Genomic DNA, 26488 nt, shown 5'->3' on the forward strand with positions numbered 1-26488 from the left:
GTTTTATGTTTGTATGGGTTTCTCTTAAAGAGGTAATAAAATTCTATATGCATTTAATTGTGAAATTGAGAGTTACAATTTAGATTTATAAGTAGAATTTTGGCAGTCATATAAGTGGATTCATTTGTGTAAGGCATAAATGATGAAGTCGAGTGATTTGAATTAATATTGTTATATGAATGAGTGTAAAATTTGCTATTAGACTCCATACCTTGGGATTTGTACCGATCTGTTTGATAGTCAATATTTGTTTCAGAAACATCTTAAGAGTCAGATTCATTTTACATTTTTGTTGTAGGAGTAGGATTGGGTTTAGAATTTGTTTCCAATTGTTGAATTGATGATGATAAACCAAGACTGCAGCCACATTCTGAGATAATTCATTTTCTCCTTGGTATATTTTCACTGGGATCCATCTGCTATATGTGCAATATTTGTGAATTTATGTTGAAACTTTAAAAATTGCAAGGTTCACCTGCCTAGGTTTAGCAGAGCCTAAAGAGCAAGAGATCATTCAATCTTTGATTGAAATCTTGTTAGTTGGCCATCGACCCAGAAATCTCTTGATAGAAAATGGCTAATTCTTAGGAATTTCTGGATAATCAGTTGGAAACACCAACAGTATGCAAAGTAACATGTCTGCTATGACTAAAAGATGTTTTGCAAGTCTTAAATACCTCTGTTGCAGGTTATAACAACCACCTAAATTAATCCAAAAATCACTCTAGTCAACAAAGATCACCTCCAATTGTTGCCAAACAGCAAGAGACATACTCAACACCACCAAATAGCCTCAAAATGGCAAGGAAAAGACAGTTTACGGGTCTGATAATAATTTCAGAATTACACATCATGAACATGATATTGGAACAAGGACAACCAGCATAGAAAAATTCAGAACTCCTCCATTCTCTATTTGTTCAATGCAAAATACCTAGAAATGATTGTCATGGACTAGGTGCCTCAAAGAATGGTGAAAAAACCAAAAAAAACTAGGCACTTCATCCTAGAAACCTCACGCCATGCCCTCTAGGAAGCCTATATGGCAACAAATGGAATATGGTATGGCCTCCAACTCTAAACATCTGTTCAATATCACTTGTATGGCCAGTAAAGACAAAAAGATCGGTGCTCGACAAGAAAAATAATCTACAACCCTTATACACGCAAAAGGTTGTACGGACAGAACTAGATATGAATGGTATGGCCAGCAATAAGACTTTCCTAGTCACCCCACACAAGCTTCAAAAAGACTGCAAAAAAACTGAAAACCACACTCCAAATCTATAACAAAATCACATCAAAAATCTTCATTGCTGGAAACCCCAAAAATTGGAAACATTGTTCTACACATTGGTAATTCCTGAATGAAACCACGCTAACTAGCTAGGGATTATCTTTCAAATATGAAACTAGAAATCTAATGACAATTTTGTCCTCTAAAAATAAAGGAATAACTTGCAAATTCAATCTATCAACATTTCAATATCAAATCTTCAACATATGAGCAAATGAGACCCCTCGGCCTACTTTTATAGCTTTGGAAGGAAAAAAGCCAATTTGAAAATGTAAAATAATTCATTTCCCCACCCAAAGGCGTTTTTAAAATCATAAAATGACTTTAAATGTCCTTCACTACCCCTAGGCATCCACTTTTGAGGAGAATATAAGTAACGTTAATTAAATATAACACTTAAGCAAATATTTTATCATTAAACATTAGACACTTAGTGTATATTTTAACAGTCCACCCAAGTTGCGAAAAGCACTACTAAGGCTTCAAAATTCAATTCTGATCTGTTGCGATGTAATTGAAGTAGTGGGATGATGATGGGTGCCAAGCCAAGGATTTACTAAAAATAGACATGCTCTACAAGAAGTTTGGAGAACACCCAAAGAGCCCAAAAAAGCTTTAGTAAGCATCATTTAATCCATAACACCGACTGAGCTCAATGCCATCAACGGAAACCAAAAAACGTTGAGCCTATGCTCTCCAAGATCTTTAAAGTCCCCTTACCAACGTCAATTAGCCTAAAAGAACTCAAGAAGGCTAGTAGTCACCATATTAACTAGGCCTAAGGGGACATTACATTGTGTGGAGAACTTACAAATGGCCTATGACGTGGTACAAAGTCAAAGACTCAAACATTGCAATCTTGTTTTATAGCTGTTGTTTTGATCATGAATTTTTAGCTTAGTATTTTTGTAGCTAGTGATTGTTCATCCTTCAAGCATATACTATCTTTGTAGACTTTTGTTTCAATATTTTTAATACAAACTTTATATACGCATTCTCCAATTGAATGAACCACAAAAACCTTTCATTTGTTACACAAGAATGTTTCTTTTATAAAGTTAAGCAAGACACTTCATGTACTTTAATATGCTATGTTTCTTCTCTTTATTGATATTTTGTTTCACATGCAGAGAACTTACTATATTTTGGCACCATTTGGATGAAATTTATGTAAAAGTCAAAACCCCAATAAAAAACCATTGAGATCCTGGAATGATTTGTTCAAATGATGGATAGAATGATCTTTATCTATTTTATAACATGAGAACAACTAGATCCATATGAAGAAATTATAGTGTATATCAAAATTTTCTACATTAGAGCAATTTTGCATTTCCAGTCAACTGGATTCTCACATTTCAAGTCACAATATAATTCTCTGTATGATATTGACTAGAAAAATCTCCCTCATTATGCAGAACATGATACATGTAAAACACAAGAAACCACCATCCTTCTATCAATCTAAATTTGTGTTTCACACAAAAAAATAATTTTCTTTCATACACTAAAGTTTCACTTTTGGCACTCCACGTAGTGGCTATCCTAATTCAAATGGCAATACAATGGCAGGGACTTGCCACATTTGTTATATCTAGCTACTTCGATTAGGTTATTTTTTTCACTGTCACATATTTGTAATACGAACCCACTTTTCCTGGTTTAAAATTTAATATACAAGCTGAAATAAACAGCTGCTAAATGAAAGTCTAAAGGTGTCACAAAGGAACTTCTTTCAGTTTCTAATGGAAGCTTCGTGACTCAAAAAATTTGTCACAAAACTTGCAAATCTGAGAAGTGACCTAAATGAGCCAAAATGGATCAACTATTAGTCTATTGGTTCTTCAAGTTTCCATGGGTCTCATCAAAACTTCAGCAATATTCAAAGTGTCAAAAATACTAGAGTCCAAGCATGAGACTTGACTCCCTATTATACAGAGGAATAAAGACCTCACTTGCAATTCACAGGCCTCATTATGCCAAGTGGCATAGCTACAACGGCAGTAAAAGGCAGTTGTATTGGAGTGTGTGAATAACAAAAACCCCTCAACATAAATTTGGCAGTCATTTATGTGTCAAATTAATAATTAATAATCAATAATTAAAAATAATATTTATATTATACGTTTTGCATTATGTTCTATTTTTAAATTTTAAGCACTGCACAATGTAAGAGATCTACACAAACACGCTATAAATTTTTATTAAGAATATCAATTTATTATAATGATTTAATATAATAGAGTAATTAATAACCATATTAAAAAATTATATATAAATCAATACTTAGCTTATAATTATATAAAACATAATAAACTGGAAAATCTCAAATAAATCTATCTAAAAATGCTGAAAGATGTCAATCTCAAAGAAGGCATATTAAATTTGTGGCATAAGTTAGATAGGTGCCTCAAGATTGATATCTCTTAGTGTCTATTACATAGATGTATTTAATTTCTATATGCTAGTTTGTAGAAGTAGTCTTTTGCTGAGTTTGGCTGAGTTTCTTTTCCAGTTCGTAAGTATGGCTTGATGTATTAGCCTTTTCAGGTCTAAGTATGGCTAGCATGCTTCTTAGTTTAATCAATAAGGGATTTATAACTTTTAATACCTATACCTATATTTCTAAAAGTTGCCTAAAATTAAGGACCTGTTAGATCACTCAAACAATCATTTTTCTTAATTTTCAGGATTCATTCCTTAGATATGATATTGGGTGATGTTAAAATTCAAAATTTAATAGATTCAATTAATAAAATTAGAAATACTGATAGAGAAGAGAGAAACCTTGGCTCCATATCTATGCCAACTCCAAAGAGGTCTTCAAATGGATCCCAGTCAAGCTGTCACTACCATAGATACCAAGGGTGTGAGGTCAGTATAAGTATAAATCAAAGAATAAAATGCATATCTATCACACTCATATCATGATAAAATTACAAACACTAGCAGCCACATACAAGTTTGTCTTCATTTGAAAACAAATTATAGAAGTTTGAGTTCATTAGTCAGTGCTTATTCACCTTATTCATTGGATATAAACTTAGAAAGGTCTAGTACAATATCTAAATCTATAATATGCATGTAAAGTTACAAACACAACTAAATCTCATAAAGACATATCTTCAAACATTGTATTTATTTCCATTTGTTACTACACACTATTTGGAAATATTAAAGATTTTGCATTTTAAAAACAGCAGACATATAACAAAAATATAAACGCATTTGCTAGGAGTAAGATTTACAATGACAAGCTTTGCTTCTATAAGTTAGGACAAGCATCAACAAAATACATTCACACAAGCAAGTTTTAATCAGTTTAGACATCTCGATGCTGTTGGAGATTTCCATATGTGTAGAAGCTTATCTTGGGAAACAACAAATTGGTTTAAATGGGATAAAAAAATCCCTTAAACATCTACACAATGTGATCTCTTTCAAATCCAAGAGAAAACTAATCATTCCTTTAGATTCACCCAAACCAACTGCTGGTTAGTGCCTCAATCTTCAATTCTTCATATAAAATCATTGAGTTGGTCACAAGCATTTTCAAGCTCAAAATTACTGTACATCTTAGATTGATTGTTGTACAAGGATTTTCTTAAAACACATTATGTTCACGAAACAGCCAACTCTATGCTGAAAAGACCTGCTTCCACAGCACTCTGGCTAGTAACAACCCTCCCTTCATCCTCTTGGCTAGCCTCGCCCATTTTCTCATGCTGAAAAAACCAGCTTGCTTCAGGGGTAGCCATGGCCTCTTATCTCAGCAAGCCCATGTTCATCAATCCTTTAGGGTCCTTTAGGGACTCCACAGCACCACATCCTCCATGCTTCAGCCAAGATGAACTCAATGGCTTCGTGTAGTAACATGCAAAGAAAACCATCCATAGGACAAATCTTCCAACCAAAAACAAAAATGTTGAATACATAGAAATGGAGATGTCACCTATAATCTCCTTTTTTTGGGAAGAAATGGAGCAGAGAATTAGGATGCTCAAAGAGTGTGCTCTGATTTGCAGGTTTATGGACACCCTCCCAGGACCTGAGCACTCCAAGTATGGATAGAAGAAAACTCGAAACCATGGGAACTATAGACATATTTATGATGACAAAAGGATTTTTCACCACCAAACAAAAGAAATATAAATCTTTTAAGAAGGATCACATTTCCTCATCAAATTAAATCTGTTCATGAAACACTCAACTCCCACATTCAATCCAACTAAAGATAAGAATAGGCCCTGCTTGGGTCTGCCTTCCCTTGCTACCCAGTGACTATTGGCAAGAAGCATTCTTAAAGACCATAGAGAGGGCAATCAGAGAATACGCTACAGCCTCTAAAATCACCAGGAATCTTGAGGTTCTCAACTATGCTCAAATTTGTGAAAATATAGATCTTGAGAAATCCCCTTCTAACTAGCTAGACTTGCACATGGAGTAGCATTGCAAGAATATCCCCTTTCAACATAGATTATGCCATAAGCATGGACATCTAGAGAGGGCTTGCCCCTACTAGGAGCAAAAAGAAAAGACAGATCCCAAAGAAAGCGCTCCAAGTCATGATCAAGGAACAGATTAAGTGAACATGATTCCTTTGGCTCCCTTCATCCTGATGATGGATCATGGAATGTGACCTGAAACATTGATGCAAAAATCTTGAACACAATTGAATCCAGAAACAGCATTCTCTTGATATTATGGATTGTGGAAATCTCTTATCACTAACAAAATAGTCAACAAAAAACATCAGAAAATATTATTTAATATTATCCGTCAAAGTTGCTATATGGGTAATATTATTTAATTAATTTTAAAAAGCGTATAAAGTGACTTTAATGGTTATTTAAGTGAAATTTTAATAAAGTCACTTTATTATTTTCCTAAGCTTAAACTTAAATTAAAAAGAGCAAGAAATTGAAATTTGCTCTAGAAGCTTCCCCAGAAGGTTATAAAAGAACATCAAAGGGTTCATTGAAGGTATGCTTGGTTATTTTCTGATATTGTTTTGGAGAGATTCTTGGAGCTTATAACCCTAGGACAAACACCCTAAGGGAGTGTTGGGTTTTGGAGTGAAACTATTTGCCCTGGCCAGAGTTGGAGATATCATTCAGGTATTTCATAGTGCTTTCACAATTGGATTCAACAAATTTGTAAAGTCTCTTTCAGAGAGAAATTTGCAAGGTTTTGGATATTATTGCTTAATATTTGTGGAAAAGAAATGTGAGGATCATGCTTATATTATTTGGAGTTGAAATCAAATACATATTAATTCTGATGCATTTGGCATGGAGACTTGGAGTATTTTAATGCCAGCTATTCTCTTCTATTTGACATCAATCTTAATGATTGGGTGGCTCACTATTTTCTCTATATTTTTGGTGTGGAATTCTATTGGATAGTGTTGTGAACATTTCACACATCACCCCATCAAGATGGGGACCCCCTTTTTTTGCTCAGGTCCTAGTCTCTTAGTCTAATATCTCCCTCTCACGGGTGAAATGAGTGAGTTTGTAGCGTCATAATATCATGAGAGTCAAGTCTATCATGATTTCAACCAAAGAGTGTGAAAGACTGCTAGTTAGGGATACTACAAGTACTCGAGGTTGAGAGCGAAAGCTTCAAGCGCTCCTTATGAGGAACAAAAATTCGTTTTGAATGCCCTTAGTTGAGATGAAGAGAGCAAGGTAAATCACATTTCCGATTTGAAATGCACTTCACGTGCTTAACCTCAGGAGAGCAAACTTCGTGTCCAAGGCCAGGAGAGCGAACTTCATGTCCAAGACCAGGGGAGCGAACTTCATGTCCAATGAGTTTGAGAGCAAATTTCATGTGGTGACCTCTAAGAGCGAACTTCGTATGCAAAGGTAATGGAGCAAATTTTTACTTCATGTATTCCTAAATGAGAGCGAATTTCCTTCATTTGCCCTAGAAATGATGTGAAAGCATTTACCTTGAACCGATTTGATCTCTAGAAATAGTGATTTCGAGGTGAAAGCGAACTTCATGACTTGAGGTAGGGGAGCGAACTTCATGACTTGAGGTAGGAGAGCGAACTTCATGTCTTGCGAGAGGGGAGCGAACTTCATGAATTGAGAGAGGGGAGCAAACTTCATGACTTGAGGTAGAGGAGCGAACTTCATGTTCAAGCCTAGATGAGCGAACTTCATGACTAGAGGTAGGGGAGCAAACTTCATGAATTGAGGTAGGAGAGCGAATTTCATGTCTTGAGAGAGGGGAGCGAACTTCATGAATTGAGAGAGGGGAGCGAATTTCATGTTCAGGCCTAGGGGAGCGAACTTCATGAATTGAGGTAGGAGAGGGAATTTCTTTGATATTCCAATGCACTTTAACGATTAACCAAACATTACTTTGGCGCCCCAAAACAAAATTCAAATTTGAATGAAAAGAGGTAAGTCGGCTAGCATGAAAAGGTAATTTGTAATTTTATTTTTGTTAAAACAAGTCGGCCTTTATAGGAGAAGACTCAACCTTTGCCCTGATTGCCTATAAGAGAGAATTCGAACCTCCATTTCAAACCATCAAATCAAACAAACTTCTCTATTTCTTGAGCGAATTTAATCAGCAAGCAGCAAATTTTATTAAGGTCAGAGAATATCATTAGCAAGTGGCGAATTTCATCAGAAAGCAACAAAGTTCACTGAGATCAGCGAATTTTCAGCATTGAGATTGCAGATTGAAGGATGAACTTCATCTTCCAACAGCAACATCAATCAAAGAATGAAAGCAAATTCAAGTATGGAGATGCGGATCAACTGATTTAGGAGACGAATTACAAAGGAATTCATTAGAATACAGTGAGTTTTCTCAGGGAGGAGAATATAGAAGCAGCGAATTACATCAACATCATAAAAGGTTCAAGTAAATTCACTCTCCACAAGGCGAAATTATCCAGCAGTCACCTCATCGATCAGATTTAGGGTCAAATATCAGAAATCAGAGGTAAAGACATCATATTGACCGATAAAAGATTGGGTACAGATCTGATTAAAGTCAGATATTAATTCTTTTTGGTAAATTAGACCTCCTCAATTCATTGAGAAAGTGCAGATAAGGGTAAAATCAGTCTTATTTAGCATTCAATTTCATATTCATTTAGATGTAAGATTGATTTATATCAATATCATAGGTAGCCTACTAAGCAAATAGGTTTCATTATATTAACATTTCACATACCTTTCACCATTATCCTAACTTAAATATCTCTTATAGGTGAAAGATGGCGGCACCTAAACCAAGTAGAACCATGACCCGTCAAGCACTCATCAAGGAAGACTCGAAGAACGGTGCATTAGAAACCAGGATCACTTCTCATTGGAGCAAAATAGGAGACACCAATCTCGGGAAATTCGACACCAAGAAGTTTTGGAACCCGTCGTACACAAGTGAACCTATTGCTAGAGCAATGAAGATGATTGATAGTGGGATTATAAACGCAGCTGGCTTCCCTCCTGCGGTGCAATGCTATGAGTTAATCGTTGAATGTGCTCAACATTATGATTCTCCCTCAAGAAGAATAGTGGCAAAGGATGGAACAATACTTGCATATCTCTCGGAGACAGCAATTAGTGAAGCATTTCATCTACCTGAGCCTAAGGACATGGTCTGCATAAGTGTGGAAGGAGCTAAATCCACCTACGACGATGATCCAGAAGCTTGTTCAAAGATCGTCAACAACTTTTGGTTAAAGAAGAGTAGAGGTGGTAAGAGCAGGTGGCCCGATAGATTACATAGGGTGGACTTCAAAAATGAATTTAGAGACTTCATCACCCTACTTCATTGAGTGGTGGGTGCACCTGAAGCTTCATATTTCGAGGACTTGATGTTCTACTTCATAGAAACTGTTACTCATGGCAAGGATGCAATCAATTGGGTGAGGCTCATCGGCAACAGTATCGATCTACAGTTAAGAAGGCTGATGCGCACTAGAACATTCTACGTGAGATCCTATGTCATTTACTCTCTTGCAAGATATTATGAGTATCCAGGACTAATGTATAGGGGTATAGTCGGAAGAAGACCAGGAGAAATAAAAGTGCATGAATGTTATACGCAGCTTCATCATCCGCCTAAACAACACTATAGGAGAGTGAATGATGCATTCACTATGCACATCACAAGGACACTTTGAGGTGGGCTTCAGCAAAGACTCTCCAAAAGCGCAAGCATTGGTTCAACAGCATGGTGCATGGTTCATCCAAATCCTGAAGTTCACTTATATTAGAGTTCAAGGATGCCCTTCTCCTCCCTACATGTTGCCACGTGTTGATGTGTTTTTCATGCACATGCGAACATAGAATAAAATACCTGAAAGGTACCTTATCCTCTCTTGAACAAAGTTCCCAACTGCTGAAGATCTCACCGAAGGATCAGTCGAGGCAACTCCAAGGTTCTGCTTTGTAGGATCTCTACTCGTGGATAAGCTCTTCGCGGTATGATGTGATTTTGCTGGAATCACAAGGGGACTTACACTCAATGACCTGAACGTCTAATTTGTTGGAATCACAAGTCCTATTCACTAACTAGAAGACAAACAAATGGCAAAAGATGCAGGGTTCAGGAAGTCTACTCTATTATCTAGGATGCGAGAAGATGGATGAATGACTAGGTGGAATCCTACTGGGCTGGGTCTCACCATCAGGTTGAACAATTCAACACCAACTCAGTGCGATCTTCTAAGGGATGCTTCCAATACATTCAAATCGTACACCATCTGACAATGATCACCATTCAAGATAATGCATGAACAATAGACGTGTAACAACTTAAGATTAAGCTCATTTTATGCCAGTTGACCACGCAGGGCGCACTTACCATCAGTAAGAGGCTAGTGGTATGGACTAGACAGATTCCACACAGGTGCATTCAACAATTTTCTTCACTCAATCTAATCATCTATCATCAAAAATGAAGATTCAACAAGAGACCATGCACGTTGCAAAGAAACAACATATTCCACCATATCTTCAATGAAAAGAAGTCTTTACAACTAAGGCAACAATGTCTTGCCTTCTCTTCTTAATCTACTCTAATTGCTATTCTACTATTCTAGCTTCTATTACTAACTATTAACTATTAGCTATTATTGACTCACTATTAGCCTTTACAAATGAGGAGCCAAGGCTTATATAGCGCCCTCAATACAATTCAATGGCTCAGATCATTTGAGATCAATGGCCGAGATTTTACAATGAAAACCCTAATTAGGGTTAGTTACAACAAACTTAATTCTGACCAATGAAATAATTGCATTATTTGGACACATGTCTTCTCTGGAATATTTGACCAATGGATAGTCGGGGTAGGTACATCAAAGTTAGTGCCATCTTTGATAAGTCAAGTACATTGAATCTGGACATGCTGAAGTGGACCAACCCGACTGGAGGAGTGATGACTGGGATGCCACCTTGTCTTTCCTTCAAATGTTGGACTGGAAGAGGTCGTCCTTGATGAGGCTGGGCTAGAGAAGGTCGTCCTTGTTGATGCTGGGCTGGAAAAGGTCGTCCTTGTCCTGGCCTAATCTTCTTTCATCTGCCAAAACAAACCAAAAGATGATCAAGGACACATGATAAATTCATTTCAACATAGTATTTTCAACTTAAATCATCAACAAAAAGATATTAACATGAAACTTGCCCGAGATTTTCTCCAGGAACAGACCCTATAAGAATTTCGCCCTGGACCCTTTGGAAGGGTCAGGAGTGAAATTCCAACTTTAGCTCAAAATTCACATTTTTGAAGGTTAAACGTCTTTCCAAGGCATTCCAAATAGCTTTTCTCACCCTAGTCCAGGCCTGACTTAGCACAAAATTTGGAGAAAAAGATGGTTTTAGTGTTTTTCGCTCTGGACCCTTTGGAAGGGTCAGGAGCGAATTTCTTGTTTGTAGCTCTTTTTTTCATCATTTCAACTTCAATCCACCTCACAAGGCAAGGAAACACTTTTCTTCTCTCATCCAACCCAAGTTTATCTTGATTTTGCAAGGCAAAATAGGTGATTGAAGGATTTTCGCCCTGGACCCTTTGGAAGGGTTAGGAGCGAATTTCCTCTTCTGGCCTAAAATCATCACTTCTGGAGACAACCATCGACTTAAGGGAAATCACAAGGGCATCTTTTACCTTGGTCTAGGCATAGCTTAGCATAAGTTTGAAAGGAATAGGTAGATTTTAGGATTTTCGCTCTGGACCCTTTGGAAGGATCAGGAGCGAAAATCTTGTTTTAGGGCTATTTTGCCATTCTTTCAACTTCAAATCACCTCCAAGGCATAGAACATCTTGTCTCACTCCTCTCTACGGTATAAAAACCAAAACTTGTCTTGATTTGCAAGGAAAAAGGGGCATCTTAGAAATTTCACTCTGGACCCTTTGGAAGGGTCAGGAGCGAAATTTTCATTAGGCTTTCAAATTTGCAATCTTGGCAACCAAAATCTACTCTAAGGCAATCTAAATGCCTTCTCACACCCTTGTCCAAGCTTGGCTTTGCTCAAAATTTGGAAAAAAAATGTTTTTAAGGATTTTCGCTCTGGACCCTTTGGAAGGGTCAGGAGCGAAAATCACCTCTAGGCTCAATTCCTTCATCTTTCATGGTCTCTAGCAACTTAAAGTCACTCTTAAGGGCAACTTCCTCTTGATTTTGCCTTATCCCACACTTGACCTAGCAGAAACTTGATAGCAAAAAGAAGTTTTGAGAAAATTCGCTCTGGACCCTTTGGAATGGTCAAGAGTGAAATTTTCATTTTTGACCCAAAATCATCATTTTCTAAACTTGAAACTTCTTTGCAAGGTAGGATTTCATCCTTCATTACCCTAGGAATAAGGTTTCATGTCCAAGAAAGGTCAAAAGGTAGGTTTATAAGGAATTTCGCTCTGGACCCTTTGGAAGGGTCAGGAGTGAAATTTCCTTTCCTGGCTAAAATCCTTCATTTTCACAACTTCCAAACACTCTCAAAGGCAAGATCATGTCCATTTCCCCTTTCAACATGCTTTGGACATCACAATTTGGTCAAATAGGGAAGGAAATGAGGTCTAGGAGGATTTTCGCTCTGGACCCTTTGGAAGGGTCAGGAGCGAAAATCATGATTTGGGCTTGATTCTTCCTTTTTCCAACTCAAAATCACCTCAAGAGGTAACTAAACATCATCCTTCACCCAAGGGATAAGGTCTTAAGCCAAAACAAGGTCAAAAGAATAGGCTTGCAAGGAATTTCGCTCTGGACCCTTTGGAAGGGTCAGGAGTGAAATTCACCTTCTTGGCTAGAATCCTTCATTTTTTCAAAGCTTCCAAACATTTCCAACGTCCTAACATGTCTACTCTTCCCTTCAAAATGCCTTGCAAATCAAAATTTGGTCAAATAAGGCCAGAAATGAGTCTTAGGTTGATTTTCGCTTTGGACCCTTTGGAAGGGTCAGGAGCGAAAATCTTGATTTAGGCTTTAATTGCTCATTTTTCAAAACTTCAATCTTCTCCTGGAGGCAAATATAGATTGTTTTCCACTTGAGGAACCAGGTTTTAAGCCCATTCAAGGTAGCAAATGAGGATTATAGTGAATTTCTCTCTAAACCCTTTGGAAGGGTCAGGAGCGAAATTCCTAATCTTGGCCAAAATCCTTCACTTTTAAAAACACTTCTCAAGGCAAGAACACATCAAGACTCACACACAATGCCTAATAAACCAATGCCCATCCAAAACAAGGAAGGAAAATGAGGGTTATAAGGATTTTCGCTCTGGACCCTTTGGAAGGGTCAGGAGCGAAATTCCTCTCCCAAGCTAGAATCCATCATCCCAAGGTCTAAAATCTCTTCTCCAAGGCAAAGTTGCATCAAACCTTCTCAATTATGCCTCAAAAGTCTACAAACTTGGTCAAGCTAAGGAAAAAAATAGAGGAAATATGAATTTCGCTATGGACCCTTTGGAAGGGTCAGGAGCGAAATTCACCTTAGGCCATGATCTTGACTTCATTTTTTCGCATTTCTTCATTCAAACAAGTTCTTTTGCCTTCATTCAAGCCTAGGAATGCGTTAGTTCTAGGTTTTGGTCAAAGTAGAATGTCTTATGGAGAATTTCGCTCTGGACCCTTTGGAAGGGTCAGGAGCGAAATTCGCTTTGGACCCTTTGTAAGGGTCAGGAGCGAAATTTGACATTTTGAACTCTCCGTCAGGATCATTTTATGGAATATAACATTTAAGTATAAGAGATACTTTAAGTTATATTCCATATATACTTCCAGGATGTTTGAGAGTGGTTTCGGACCTCCAGGAGTTATATTGCAAAATCTAGTTTTTGGAGGATTCTTCAGTTTTCCAGACTTAGTCAAATTTCAGGATCAGGACCTTCCAGACTTAGCCAAATTTCAGGATCAGGGCATTCCAGACTTAGCCAAATTTTAGGGTATTTGAAGATCAGGATGACATTCCAGACTTCATCACTCACCAACTTGACCTAGCTCGGACCTTCAAGAATGATACCCACTCACAAAGCAAGACACAATTAGCAACAAAAGCAAAACCAGGCCCTAAGGAAGACTCTCAAAGAAACCCTAACCTGGAGCACCTGTTGACTCCCCTGGCTCAAGCAAAGCCTACCATCCTATTGATCCCCTCGCGACACTCAAAATGCAAAGGCTAACAAACAAACCCTAAACACCTAGAAAGCAAACCCCAGAAAGCAAAAAAAAGTAGGGGTCCCCATTTGCAATGGGGCGATGTGTGAATACGTCACAACACCACGCTACCTAACAGACAGAGTGGTGCTACTTGAGGTGGTGAGGCAATTGGTGGCATATGTCAAGGCAAATAGGCATAAGCATGGAGCCAGTGTTTCTTTTCCCATTACACTTGGAGACTCTACTGAAGCGTGTCCTTCCTTTCAGGTAGCTAAGGACGCTGAGAAAGTTAGCACTCTACTCACTCAACCACAATATTTCAGCGGGAGCACTGAAATTACATAACAATCTCAACTCAATCGCTTATGCAGTGGGAGGACAATCACACTCAGACATCACTCGACCACTTATGCAGTGGGAGGACTGAAATTACAATTTGCTTGATAATAGGCGGCAAGCCCCTCTTCCACTTTTCAGCGGGATGAGAATTACAAATCAGAATTGGTTAGTAGTACTACTACTTAACCTTACAAAAAATAGATGATATGAGAAGAGAGTAATGCTGAATATCCCAATAAGAACATGAAATTCTGCTAATATCAAATCTGCAGGCTAGAATTGCAAAACCAGCAACCTAAGGAAACACTAAAAAGCTCACAACTCTCTCAATACATATCCAAATCACCAAAAATCAGTCCCAAACCCACACTAGACCAGCTACGATGACAACCAACCAAAGACATGCTACCATAACTCCCTTATTAATTTTGCACACATCCCAATGCACTTCAGAAACCCACGCCTAGCTTAGGAATTTCGATTTTGTCTAGTGAATTCAAAGCTCAACTAAAGATGCCAAAAACTTACAATGTATATCACCAGTACTAGGAAGGATGAAAGAGCCAATACCCATAACGGTCAGTCGCTCCAGCAGAGAGGTATGATCGAAAATGCACTTCAGCCACAGGCAAACCAGCAAGTTCCAAAATCTCTCCAACACCAAAAATGACTAAGATATGCTCTAAGAATATAGTAGATTACAGCACGCAGCTAGGTACTATGTTTCAAGTACGAAACTGGGAAGCACTAGGGAGACGCACTTCGAAGCCTCAAAAGTTCTGTCGCCAATCCGACAGCATAACATTGCAAATTTTCAAGATCTCCAGAATGGGAGCCCAAGGCTCTTATTTATAAGCTCACACCAACAAATTCAAATGCAAATTGCTTCAAATTCATCTTTCCCCATTTGCATTTCATTACATCTCACGTGGACCCCAAGAGTGGCACCATTCCACAAGTCAAATCTCACGCCAAAAAGCAAGGACCACGATTTTCACTTGGCAAACACTTGGGATGAAAATAAAATAATATCTCCCTTAATAATTTGACGTCCCCTTCTTAGACATAAATTTCGCCTAGCACTTAGGAGATATTAGGCATTATTCCCAAAGTCAATAAATCAGTAGTAATTAATCAAATTAATTAAATATTAAACCTTAGGATAAGGAAATAACATTTAATTATGTCACATATGACTCCCGTACTGATTACTGTCAAAACTAAGATGAAGTTGAGCCAAGAAGACCACTGCACTGCTGCAGGATCAGGACCCTGTCCACTGCCAAAAATAGAAATATGCCATACTGCCACTTACTAAAAATAGTAAGTCATGAACTACTGCTCCGAAAAGCATGATCTTCGCGCCTAGTGACAAAGCATGGAGAGCTCAGTAGGACAGTATCACTAGAATAGCCATTCCCTGACTTACTAAAAATAGTAAGTTCTCGCCTCATCAATGCTGGACCCTCATTCTTCATTCCACCTAGCCTACGGGTCTCAGGAATAGGCTAATGGACCACTAGGAGGTCATCAACGAGAAGGGGACATTACACCCTCTCAGCCAAGGTTGTGTCCTCCACAATTCCAAGTCTCTTTCTGAAGCACACAAACTTCACTCGAACACGAGGCTTGGCGAGAACAGCTGCAATCTGCTCATCGGTGCTAACATATTCAGCTGAATGGCACCTTTCTGTACCATATCATGAACATAGTGATAATGAGTTTACACATATTTTGGCCTGTCATGAAACACATGATTAACAAACATCTCAATACAATTCTAATTGTTACAATTAATGACTGAGGGTTCCCAAGGTTGCCCAAACAACCTAGCAAGAAGCTTTGTGAAGCCACACTGCTTCACAATGTACTCAGCTTCAGCAGTGCTCAATGCAACTGAGGACTGATTCCTGTTGGCCCAAGAAATTAGAGCAGAACTCAAGTTGAAGCAAATTCCTGAAGTGTTCTAACACTCCATGCCCAATCAGAATCTAAGTAGCCTTCTAGGGTGATGACAGTGTTGATTGGATACTTCAGCCTGTAGCCAACTGTTCCTGGCAAATATCTTAGAATATGCTTGGCTACAACAAGATGAAAATGCTTTGGTTTGTTCATAAAGTGGCTGATAACAAATGCATCAAGGATCCAATCAACTGTCTGTACTCTGATGGATCTGCAAAAATGAATTCAATTTCTTCAAGTTAGTTTCCATAGGAGTAGACATAGGTTCGCAATCCATCATTCCAAATCTATTCAGTATACTTTCTTGACTTAGAATAATTTCATTAGATCTTGCCATACTTCTAACCTTGGAAACCAATGCATTAAGCCTAAGTCCTTCATTTCAAACTCTGAAGCTAATTCTTTCTTCATGTAGAGATGAGACTATTTTCACCAGCTAGAAATAACTCATCCAAAATTAGCATTTCACCAAAAAATACTTTTAAAGTAAAGGTTAGAATCAGCATCATTCTTGCAAGATCCTAAACTAATCAAATACTTGTCAATCTTCTCATACCAAGCTCAAGAAGCTTGCTTGAGGCCGTAAAGAGCTTTTCTTTAATCTATACACGTGATTCTCTATCTCATAACCTTCTAGTTATTCCATATAAACAACATTAAGAAAACAGTCTTTACATCCAACTTCCAGCCTGCAGCATTAGTTATAATGGTTCTAATATTAGTATATCTAGCAGCAAGAGCAAATATTTCCTTATAACTACGAGCTACACATCTAACTTCATATTTTCTCAAAAACTTCCATATGGAACTCCCTCTTGATTCTTAATATAAAATTGTGGTAACCAAGTCTCATGAAGATTGCATAATATAAGAATCAATCAAGGAAGGCAGCCAACATAAGTTACCATAAATCAAAGACGAGAAATGCCAATATTTTTCTTACTTCATTTTTACGAAATGGACCCACAGCACAATCATTATGATCATGGCATACCTTCAAGTGAAGAAACCAAGCTCCCTCTTAAGCTTGAAGGCATGGTAATTCAAGAATATCTTGAAGAGAAGCATCAACATGATTAAATATCCCAATAGAATGAATTAACATGTAAAATAACTTATCTCTTTATTGACTAGACTTCCACCATTGACAACATATGCCAAGATTGCTCAAAAGGATATTGTCAGTCTATGATCATGTAATATCCCAGTAATTTTTTTTTGTTTTTAGACCAATAACAATTCATCCACAACAAATAACCTGTTAAGGTTAGAGGAATAAACCAAACAACTAAAAGGGAACCCTTCCACCTTTTGTTCACCGAGAGCCCAGACTGGGAGGGTGAGAGCATACGGTGTTCCGGGGATCGTTAGCAATCATAATCAAACTGAAAATTACAATGCATGGGCGGCAAGCCAACCCCTTTTGCTTATCCAGCAGGATAGAAACCAAAGCTCTTGGCAGTAAACTGACCAAGGGAAAATTACAATAACTGAAGTTCAATCACTCTACCGCGTATTTCAGCGGGAGGACAATACATTAAGCTATCACTCTACCGCATATTTCAGCGGGAGGACCATTGAATTGAACTTATCACTCGACCACTTATTCAGTAGGAGGACTGATTACAAAACTGAATTACAAAACTTAGAAGGCGGCAAGCCAGCCTCTTCCACTTATGCAGTGGGTAATTACAAAAGAAAGCAGAAAGAAGGGGATGATCAGTACTACTGAAACAACCTTACAATATAGAGATGAGATGAGATGAATAATTGCAGATTTCTACAACATGACTGTAATTTTCTGTTACACTGATCTGCAGGCTGAAAGTACAGTTTCAGCAGCCTATGGAAACATCAAAACACTCATAACTCACTCATTTTTTGCTTGAATCAACTCAAATCAATCCCAATCCCACCGTACATCAAATGCAATGACAACCAATCAAAGCCACATCCCAAATAAACCCATTTTATTTTGCGCGCATCCCAATGCAAACAGAAAAACCCACGCCTAGCCTAGGAAGCTCGATTTTGTCTAATAAAATCATTGCTCAATCAAAACAGCTAAAAACTCACACATTGTATCGCCATGGCATGGAAGGAAGAATGAGCCGGTACCCAGATGGATGGAGTCGCCTGGTTAAGAGATATGAGCAAATTTCACTTTCAGCAGTCCCGCGACCAGCAACCAGAAACAATCAAATCCAACATCAATCACTCCATAATCTGCAACTCATTAACCAATCTGCAATGGGAACACAAGGGCACAGCTAGGTACTATATTGCAAGTACGAAACTAAGACTCAGCTAGGAAGCCAACTTCGAAGCTCAGATTTTCAGTAGCCAAACCGGCAGCATAACGATGCAATTTTCAAAGATATCAAAATAGGAGCCCAAGTCTCATACTTATAACTCCACACACCTCAAACCCAAATGCCATTTCCTTAAATTTCACCGTTTTTCCTTTGCATTTCGCTCCACTACATGTGGACCCCAAGAGTGGCGCCATTCCCCACAAGTCAACTCCCACGCTAAAGCAAGGACCCACGCACTTTGGCAAATATTAGAGATAAGTTATAAAAAAAATATAATATCTTTCTCAATATTTCGATATCTCTTTAATAGACATGAATTTGCCAAGGGAAAAATAGGCATTAATCCCAATTTTAATAAATCAATCGTCAATAATCAGATTAATTAAATATTAAACCTTAGGATAAGGAATTAATATTCAATTATTTCACATATGGCTCTGGTACTGATTATTAACACTGCTAGGATGAAACTGAGTCAGGACGACCACCAACTGCTACAGAATCAGAACCCTGTCAACTGCCAATAATAGAATTGTGCCACACTGCCACTTACTAAAAATAGTAAGTCAAGAACTAATGCTCAGAAAAGCATGATCATCGCGTCCAGAGGCAGAACATGGAGAGCTCAGTAGTATAGTAACATCAAAATGGCCATTCCCTGACTTACTAAAAATAGTAAGTCCTTGTTTCATCAATGCTAGACCCTCATTCCTCATTCCACCTAGCCTACAGGTCTCAGGCATAGGCTAATGGACCACTCAAAGAGCATCAATGAGAAGGGGACATTACAGATCAACTTCAATCATAGTGTACAGCTACACAACATTCTTTAAATGTAAAATTGTTTTCCATAGTTGAATAACAGAGAGTTAGCTATGCCTGATCATATAAGAAAACTAAGGCAAGTGTATGACTTCAGAAAACCTTAACAATCTAACATTTTACAAAATCCATAAGCAAGGTATATAAGCCAAATTGTCTTTCCAGCGAATGCGTAAAATCAGATATGAGTATCAACCACTCAAAAGGATACACATTGTAGTTGAGCACAAGCATATGATCAAAAGACAACTTCAATAAGTTAGATACCTCATTCATCTTAGGTTTCATCATCAAGAGAATACTTACTTCAAAAAATTAATAGGCAGTATGCTCAAATTGAAGAGATAATATCACAATGAATATCATGTGAGGATAGTGAAAGCCATGACAAGAAATGCATTAGAGCTAAAGGCAATCCTCTACACAAGAGGAACAGAGCAAGGTTATGATAAATGTATAACAAAGAACATGAGAGCTTTTATGAAGAGCTAAAGAGAACCAAGTGTTACACAATCTCAGTCCTACATGCCAACCTTATTATAGAATAGAGAATACAGTCTGTATGATGTTAGAGGACACACCAAGATAGTATGTAATGCCAGAGCAGCAAGACTATTAAGCATTTCAAGATTTACATAGAATATGATGCATTAGAACTATGCAGCAAGTATCATCAGAAGAAGATAGTAAGGTCATCATTGAGCATAGATACTAAATAGGATGGCTAAGGCATCTTACCTTTACATGCCTACCACACCAATGATTAGAGGACACTATATGTTTTCAACTAAAGTTCCATATTTTTGAATCTCCTATAAATTTATTCATCTTTAAATCTTCCTATTTGTGTTTGTTGTTATATCCATCATATTACTCCTAGTTTTATATCTAAATACACATGCTGAAATCTTAAGTGCCAAGGATGTATTTAGATCAATGCATCAATTCAAATCATTACATATTCATAGAAAACCACATCAAATAGGTTCAGAGATAAACATACTCAAAATAGAGAGTTGGGTATAACCAAATACTAACTTCAATAATTCGAACTGGATTAGAACAAATTCTTAACACAAGAACAAAGCTCGAACTAGGGTGATTGTTACAATCCCTAGGAAGATAGTTATGCAACCCTTAAAGGAACAAAAGGAATACTAAGATCTGAAAACAAGTGCACAAACCGACATATGAAAGCACCCTCAGATGAAGTAGTTAACAAGCAAGAGAACCTTGTGCACTAGTTAAGACACCAATAACAATAAGGCAATCAGATGCAAATCTCCAAACCAAGTGGACCCTACAATTGAGAATAGAGGAATGAGAACACCCGAAATCTTATTCTTGCTATCGTCACATCGATGCCTTCAATTTGTCAAGCAAACATTGCTGTTGAACTTTCTGATTCACCATAGACTTCTTCAGCGCTAATCTGCAAAAGAAGAAGTACAAGTTCTTCCTTCAAGTTGTTAGGCCTTATAGAAGGAACCTGACTCTAATACCATGTTAGTTTTAGTGATCAGATTTAAGTAAACTCAGAAATTAACTTAAATGTAAACACACAAGAGACACAAAACGCAATATACCCTGGGAAAACCTCCCTCTTAGAGGAAAAACCCAACATCAAAGATCTAGATCAAAACCCTTTAGTATAAGCAAATTACAATTACAATAAGGATCAGATCACTTATCTGATATGACTCCCAATCTAGGGCAGTGCTTTGTCAATATGAATTCCTTTATGTGTAGACCCTAATCTGAAGATGCACAGGCAGGGTTTCGGTTGTAAGGTAGATGATTGTCACAGCTTGATATCACCCAACAAATCTGCCAATAAGTTTGCTACCTAAAGATGCACAGATCCAAACTGGAATGGAGCTTGACATGCACAATATTTAGCACATATGTGAAGGAGATCTCCAGCTTGGTCTGGCATACAAATTCGCCCAGTTGTTATAAAGCAATTCGTTGATTTTGTGAAGACCAATTTGCTGAAGAAGAGCAAAGAGGATATTCGCTAGGGCAGAATATTTATTGCTAGGAATGATTAATTGAATGTATAAATCTGATTGCCATAATTGAGTCTTGTTATATACAAGACTCAATCCTCTTACATAGGTCGGCCTAGCCTCATTAGGCCGACTTCTTCATATTATTTTCCTTTTGACAAGTTTGGCGCCTAAATCAAGTTACATTTTCCAATTGGGCCGAACCCAATAATTTGATTACAAGTTATATAAATAATTGCATATCACACGTTTCATTTGGGGCTAGACTCAATTACAAGTTACATTATGAGTCTCCCTTACATTTAACTTAATCACAAGTTACATGGTGTGATTTTGGGCCCAGCTCAATAGTAATTTAATCGCACAAGTTATACACCAAATTTGAATTGCATTTATGCAACATTTAAATTTGAAACATAATCCAGGCTAGCTATAATTTCAACAATTTAGACTCTTAGTCATAGACCTACCATGTGCTGATTATGGACAACCATATATTTTCTTAGTTTATCTTGACATTATAATTGACAGCTGATTATGGACTTCTCTGTTTTATCTTTTCTATTTACAGTTTGTGTCATCTCATAGTTATGGATGTTCAATATTTAATATTTATCATTTTATGTCTATTATGGATGTTTATGACATATGTTTGTTGGCAATGATTGATAAAAGCATTTGAATTTTGGTAAAATGTTTGTCAATTCTCTTGTGAAATCTCAATTCAAGTCTAATGCAATGTATTAATGTCTATGATGAATGCTTTACCATTGTTATGATATGCATATTTGAAATTTCTCTGTATTTGTAAAACCCCCCCTATTTTTTTAACAGCCGTCCCCTACCATCCCCTCGAAAATGACCCAAAAGCACCCCTATACCGGAAACACGTCCCGGCGTCCCCTGCCGTCCCCGTCCCCGAACTCCGTGGAACATAGCTAAAAAGGTATATAGAGAGCACCAAGATTGGTTCCTTCTATGCTGAAAACAAAAACTCTATTTCTACTGCTCCATACTCACCTCTACCAAAAATGGAGCATTATTTAGCCCTTAAATAAATAAAAAACAAAACCCACAGCTTTTCCTCCACTTACACCAACCAGAAAGTGGCGAAAAAGAAAAGCCCAAAAATAGAATAAATGGTCTGCAAGAAGCCGACAGCATTCCCGCATTAGTTATGAGAAGATTCTGTCAGGTTAGATCCATCCGTTACATTAGATCTGATGTTTGTCAAGATAGTGTTATCAGCATCTAGGTTCTACAATTGAGATTGCTTTAAGGACCAAAGGCTTGTAGCAGATGGCATTTGGGAATAAAAAAGTTCCATCTGCCGAAGATCGGCTTATTGATACTGTATTAAGCCATACTGCACCTCAGTTATGTTGCCTTTCAAGGAAGTCAAAAAGTCCTAAAAAGATATTTATAGGCTAAAGAAGTTGTTTGGCAAAGCTGATTAATCAAAGGTTTCCAAATTGAACCAAGGGCTATCTACACATGATCCATTGTTATCCAAGAGGATTAAAATTTATGTGACTCGTGTGAAGGATCTTCCATTTCAACTGGAGCAATGGAACAAGGACTATAAGAAAAACAACAATATGATTTGCATTGTTCTATGATCGTTTTTGCTAACCTAAGGATACCTTATGATGTATTCCTCTTCACATTCTTCTCTACCAAGGTTGTTGCGGGACACAACTATTTACACTGAATTTACTCCAAACAATAAATACGCTACAAGTATCCTCTTTTCCATGACACTGGGACTTTATCTTATAAAAGCTTATAATATCCCGGTAGAACGGGTAACATATCCATGCAGCTGACTTTATGATGGCCATTTTTGAAATTGTACATGCATATTAGGGCATCATAAGCTATAGAACAAATCCCTGAGATCATGTACTGGACTAGGTTATACTATTAGAAGGATAATTCATGAACAATCCTTGTCTAGTTATTGCATGAGCATCAAATTGCATGCATTAATGAATGTTCATTGCCACTGGAATTATATAGAGGTAGCTGCCTGTGTATATGAGCACTGCTATATTTCATGGCAACTGCGAATCTAGCCAACAGAAAAGGATCTATTGATGAGCTCCTAGCAAAGTCAATCTTGTTCCTTAATTTATAAAGTTGATAAGGTGCAAGAAAGCAATATTGTAGTTGTTGAAAGCTTTCGACAACAATTGCCTATCACTGGCCTTTGGCGCATCTATTGAAGGTTTGGCTGCCATTTTACATGTCCCTAAAGGTAGGTCTTGCTGCATACGTAATAATGATGTCTAGTCAACACATGTGTTTTAGATTTTTGGTACTTGAATGCACTTGTATTCGTGTGCTTAATTCAAAAACTTGTACAGTTTCTTTTCCAAAGCCTCTTTTTCTAAAACAATGGTTTTTGGAAGCCCGCGATGTTTAACTCCTCCTTTTGTTTTATTGCATATGTTTTGGCCATTGAGTGAACTAAATAAAGCTGTCAGTTGTACACAACAGATTAACAATAGTTCGGGAAAAATATTCAACATCGTCCATGATACTCAAGACTGCTTTCCGGAAAGCTAAAGCTCACAACTTTATTTGGTATTACTTGTTCATGCCTCTTCCGGTAATGCTCTATCATGGTATTATGTAAACCCAGGTCGTAAGCTTTATATTTATAATCTGGAATAAGAAAATTAGAACAGCAAACTATACCTGAAATTTGAGAGGAGGATAATAATTTTTCCTGGGTCTTTTATCTTTGTCGAAGTATAGTCTGAATTTGTTGGTGGAATGGGATTTGGAGGAGAGGCGGCATGTGCATTTGTTGTTTATCCTCCATGGACACCCCGAGTGACACAGTGAGATTATAACCGAGAGATCACTTGAAGTTGAAGGAATGCAACAGAGTTTGCCAATTGCAGGAACGAATGAGATTGGCCTGCACATTCTTTTAGCCTTCTATCCTCCAGCTCAACACCCCTCATAAATCCAGAATCTACAGTAATATATATTTCGTGGCTACATGAAAAATTTATAGTTATCGACCATAATTTGATGAACAGAGAAGTTTCCCGCACCAGGGTATCATTTAGAATTATTGTCGTGGATAAAATGTGTCTCGAATGGTGTTTATGTATATTTGATATGACACCTACATATATAAAAAAAAAAGTATTCGAATAAACAAACAACACAAATCTACTAGAAAATTAGGTAGTTGCACAAATTTTAAATAAATTAATTAGGTAAATGCCGTTTGATGAGGATTGTAAAGTTGTAAGAGAGTTCTCAAGGAGTTATGTATAGAGAAGAGGACATAAAGTTAAAACCATTTTGTAAATTTGAAAAAAAGGAAGTTTGTGAATATAAGGAGAGAAGAGGTAATACATCTAGGAGACAATAATTCAAAATTATTTTGGAGAGAATTTCAATCAAGAAAAAAATATACAAAGAATAACATAATAGGACCTCTTAATGGCTTTAATGCGCATGAGTAAGAGTTAGAAATTGTTGTTCCTCCAAGGTCAATACAATGACAAAAGTATTCACTTTATAAGAGAGGTTAAGGAAGGTATTAAGAAATTAGGTGGAAGAAAGGCTAGTGACATGGTTGAGCTTCAAGCTAGATAACTAAAATGCAAGATGAAAATTCTCACCTCACATTTTAAAAATATTCAACATAGGTTTCCAAGAGATTGGGTACCAACTTAGCAATACCCATCTTTAAGAGGGGGGATGTTAACAATCCTTCCAACTATCAAACCATCATAATTAATCATATGTTTTCAAAGTTGTTGGTAGCATGGTTGAGAACAAATTCAATGAATGGGTTGGAGAAAAAGAAAAGAGAGTAAAATAATAAGAAAGTTGTAGACCAAAGAACTCAACAATTGATCATGGAATCACATCGAGACATGTCATTGAAAAAATATAGAAGGAGAAAGAGGAACCTTATAGTCATTTTCTTGATTTCAAGAAGGATTTTGAAATGATTCTTAGGAATAAGTTATGGTGTAAAATGAACGATCTTAGTATCTCAATGTAATTGAGAGTCGTTAAGGGCTCTATAAAGAGGTTCAAATAGAAATCAAGATTCACACAAGTAATTCAAAAAAAAAAGTGGCATTAGAGTTAAGCAAGGATACCTATTATCTCTTGCAATTTTTGGCCTATATATCAACAAACTTGAAGAATGGTTGAATTTGAAAGGCGTGGATGGTGTTTTAGGAGAGTATGGTGTCAAGCTTATATTGTATGCTAATGGTATTATTTTGATTGTTAGCTCTAACCAAATTGTTTAAAGAGAGTTTATTTTTCTTTGAGCACTTTTGCAAAGATGTAGGTATGCAAGTTAATACTAGCAATCTATTAAGATCATGATCTTCTCCAATAGAAAGTAGAAGAAACAATTCAATCTTTATTTTGAAGGAAGTATTTCAGATGAAATAGTGGAGTATTAATACCTTGCATCTGATTCCAACAACAAGCTTAGTTGAGAAAATTGTAAAAGGAATAGAACTTTGGGAAGCTAGAGAATGCATTCTTCCCTTTAAAATATATGCAAAGAGAAAAGTTATGGGATGGGAAAACTATTCAGACTTTATTTGGGCTATTAATAAAGATGTAGAAAGAAAATTTATTTGGGCTATTCATACTTTAAAGATGCATAGTGAAATCTGGGCTAGTAGCACTTCAAACACCAAATGGATGCAAATGGAGACAATCCAAGAATATGTTATCACAAACAAATTCAAGTTAAAAACTTTGGTTCCCTATAAGATTCTTATAATTGAAATAAGTAAAATTTCTATTGAATTCATTGCTATGGCACATCTTTTAAGGTATTCAAAAAAATATTGAATAGATGGAGACAAATCACTAGCCCAATGTTGTCTTCAAAGGTGCCAAGAGTGAAAGAAACAATTCATAGATGAAGCAAAACTACAAATGAAACATTCACTTAAATGTTTATCCTAATAATAGGAGAAAAAAATATATTTGTTGTAAACTAAGTTTCACAAGTCTATTTGGAAAAAGATGATAGAGAGAAAGAAGAAATATTACATTGAGGTATTTAACCCCACTTCTATCTATCAACAAAAGGCCAGTATCTCTTGGAGATAAAATATTCTGA

General features: G+C 36.9%; 1 protein-coding gene across 1 annotated transcript in view; it reads right to left on the reverse strand.

The window, feature by feature from the left end:
* The window catches only part of LOC131855810 (uncharacterized), a 117943-nt gene extending 93474 nt beyond the window's left edge, over window positions 1-24469 (reverse strand). The window contains exons 1-2 of the mRNA XM_059217525.1: window positions 24067-24469; window positions 4085-4140 (exon numbers count right to left, since the gene is read on the reverse strand). Coding sequence (XP_059073508.1) covers window positions 4085-4140; window positions 24067-24300 — 290 coding nt within the window. The 5' untranslated portion in view covers window positions 24301-24469. The remainder of the gene's footprint in view (window positions 1-4084; window positions 4141-24066) is intronic.
* Window positions 24470-26488: the final 2019 nt, after the last annotated feature.

Source organism: Cryptomeria japonica, chromosome 3, assembly GCF_030272615.1.
Source record: "Cryptomeria japonica chromosome 3, Sugi_1.0, whole genome shotgun sequence".
In the NCBI taxonomy this organism is placed as follows: domain Eukaryota; kingdom Viridiplantae; phylum Streptophyta; class Pinopsida; order Cupressales; family Cupressaceae; genus Cryptomeria; species Cryptomeria japonica.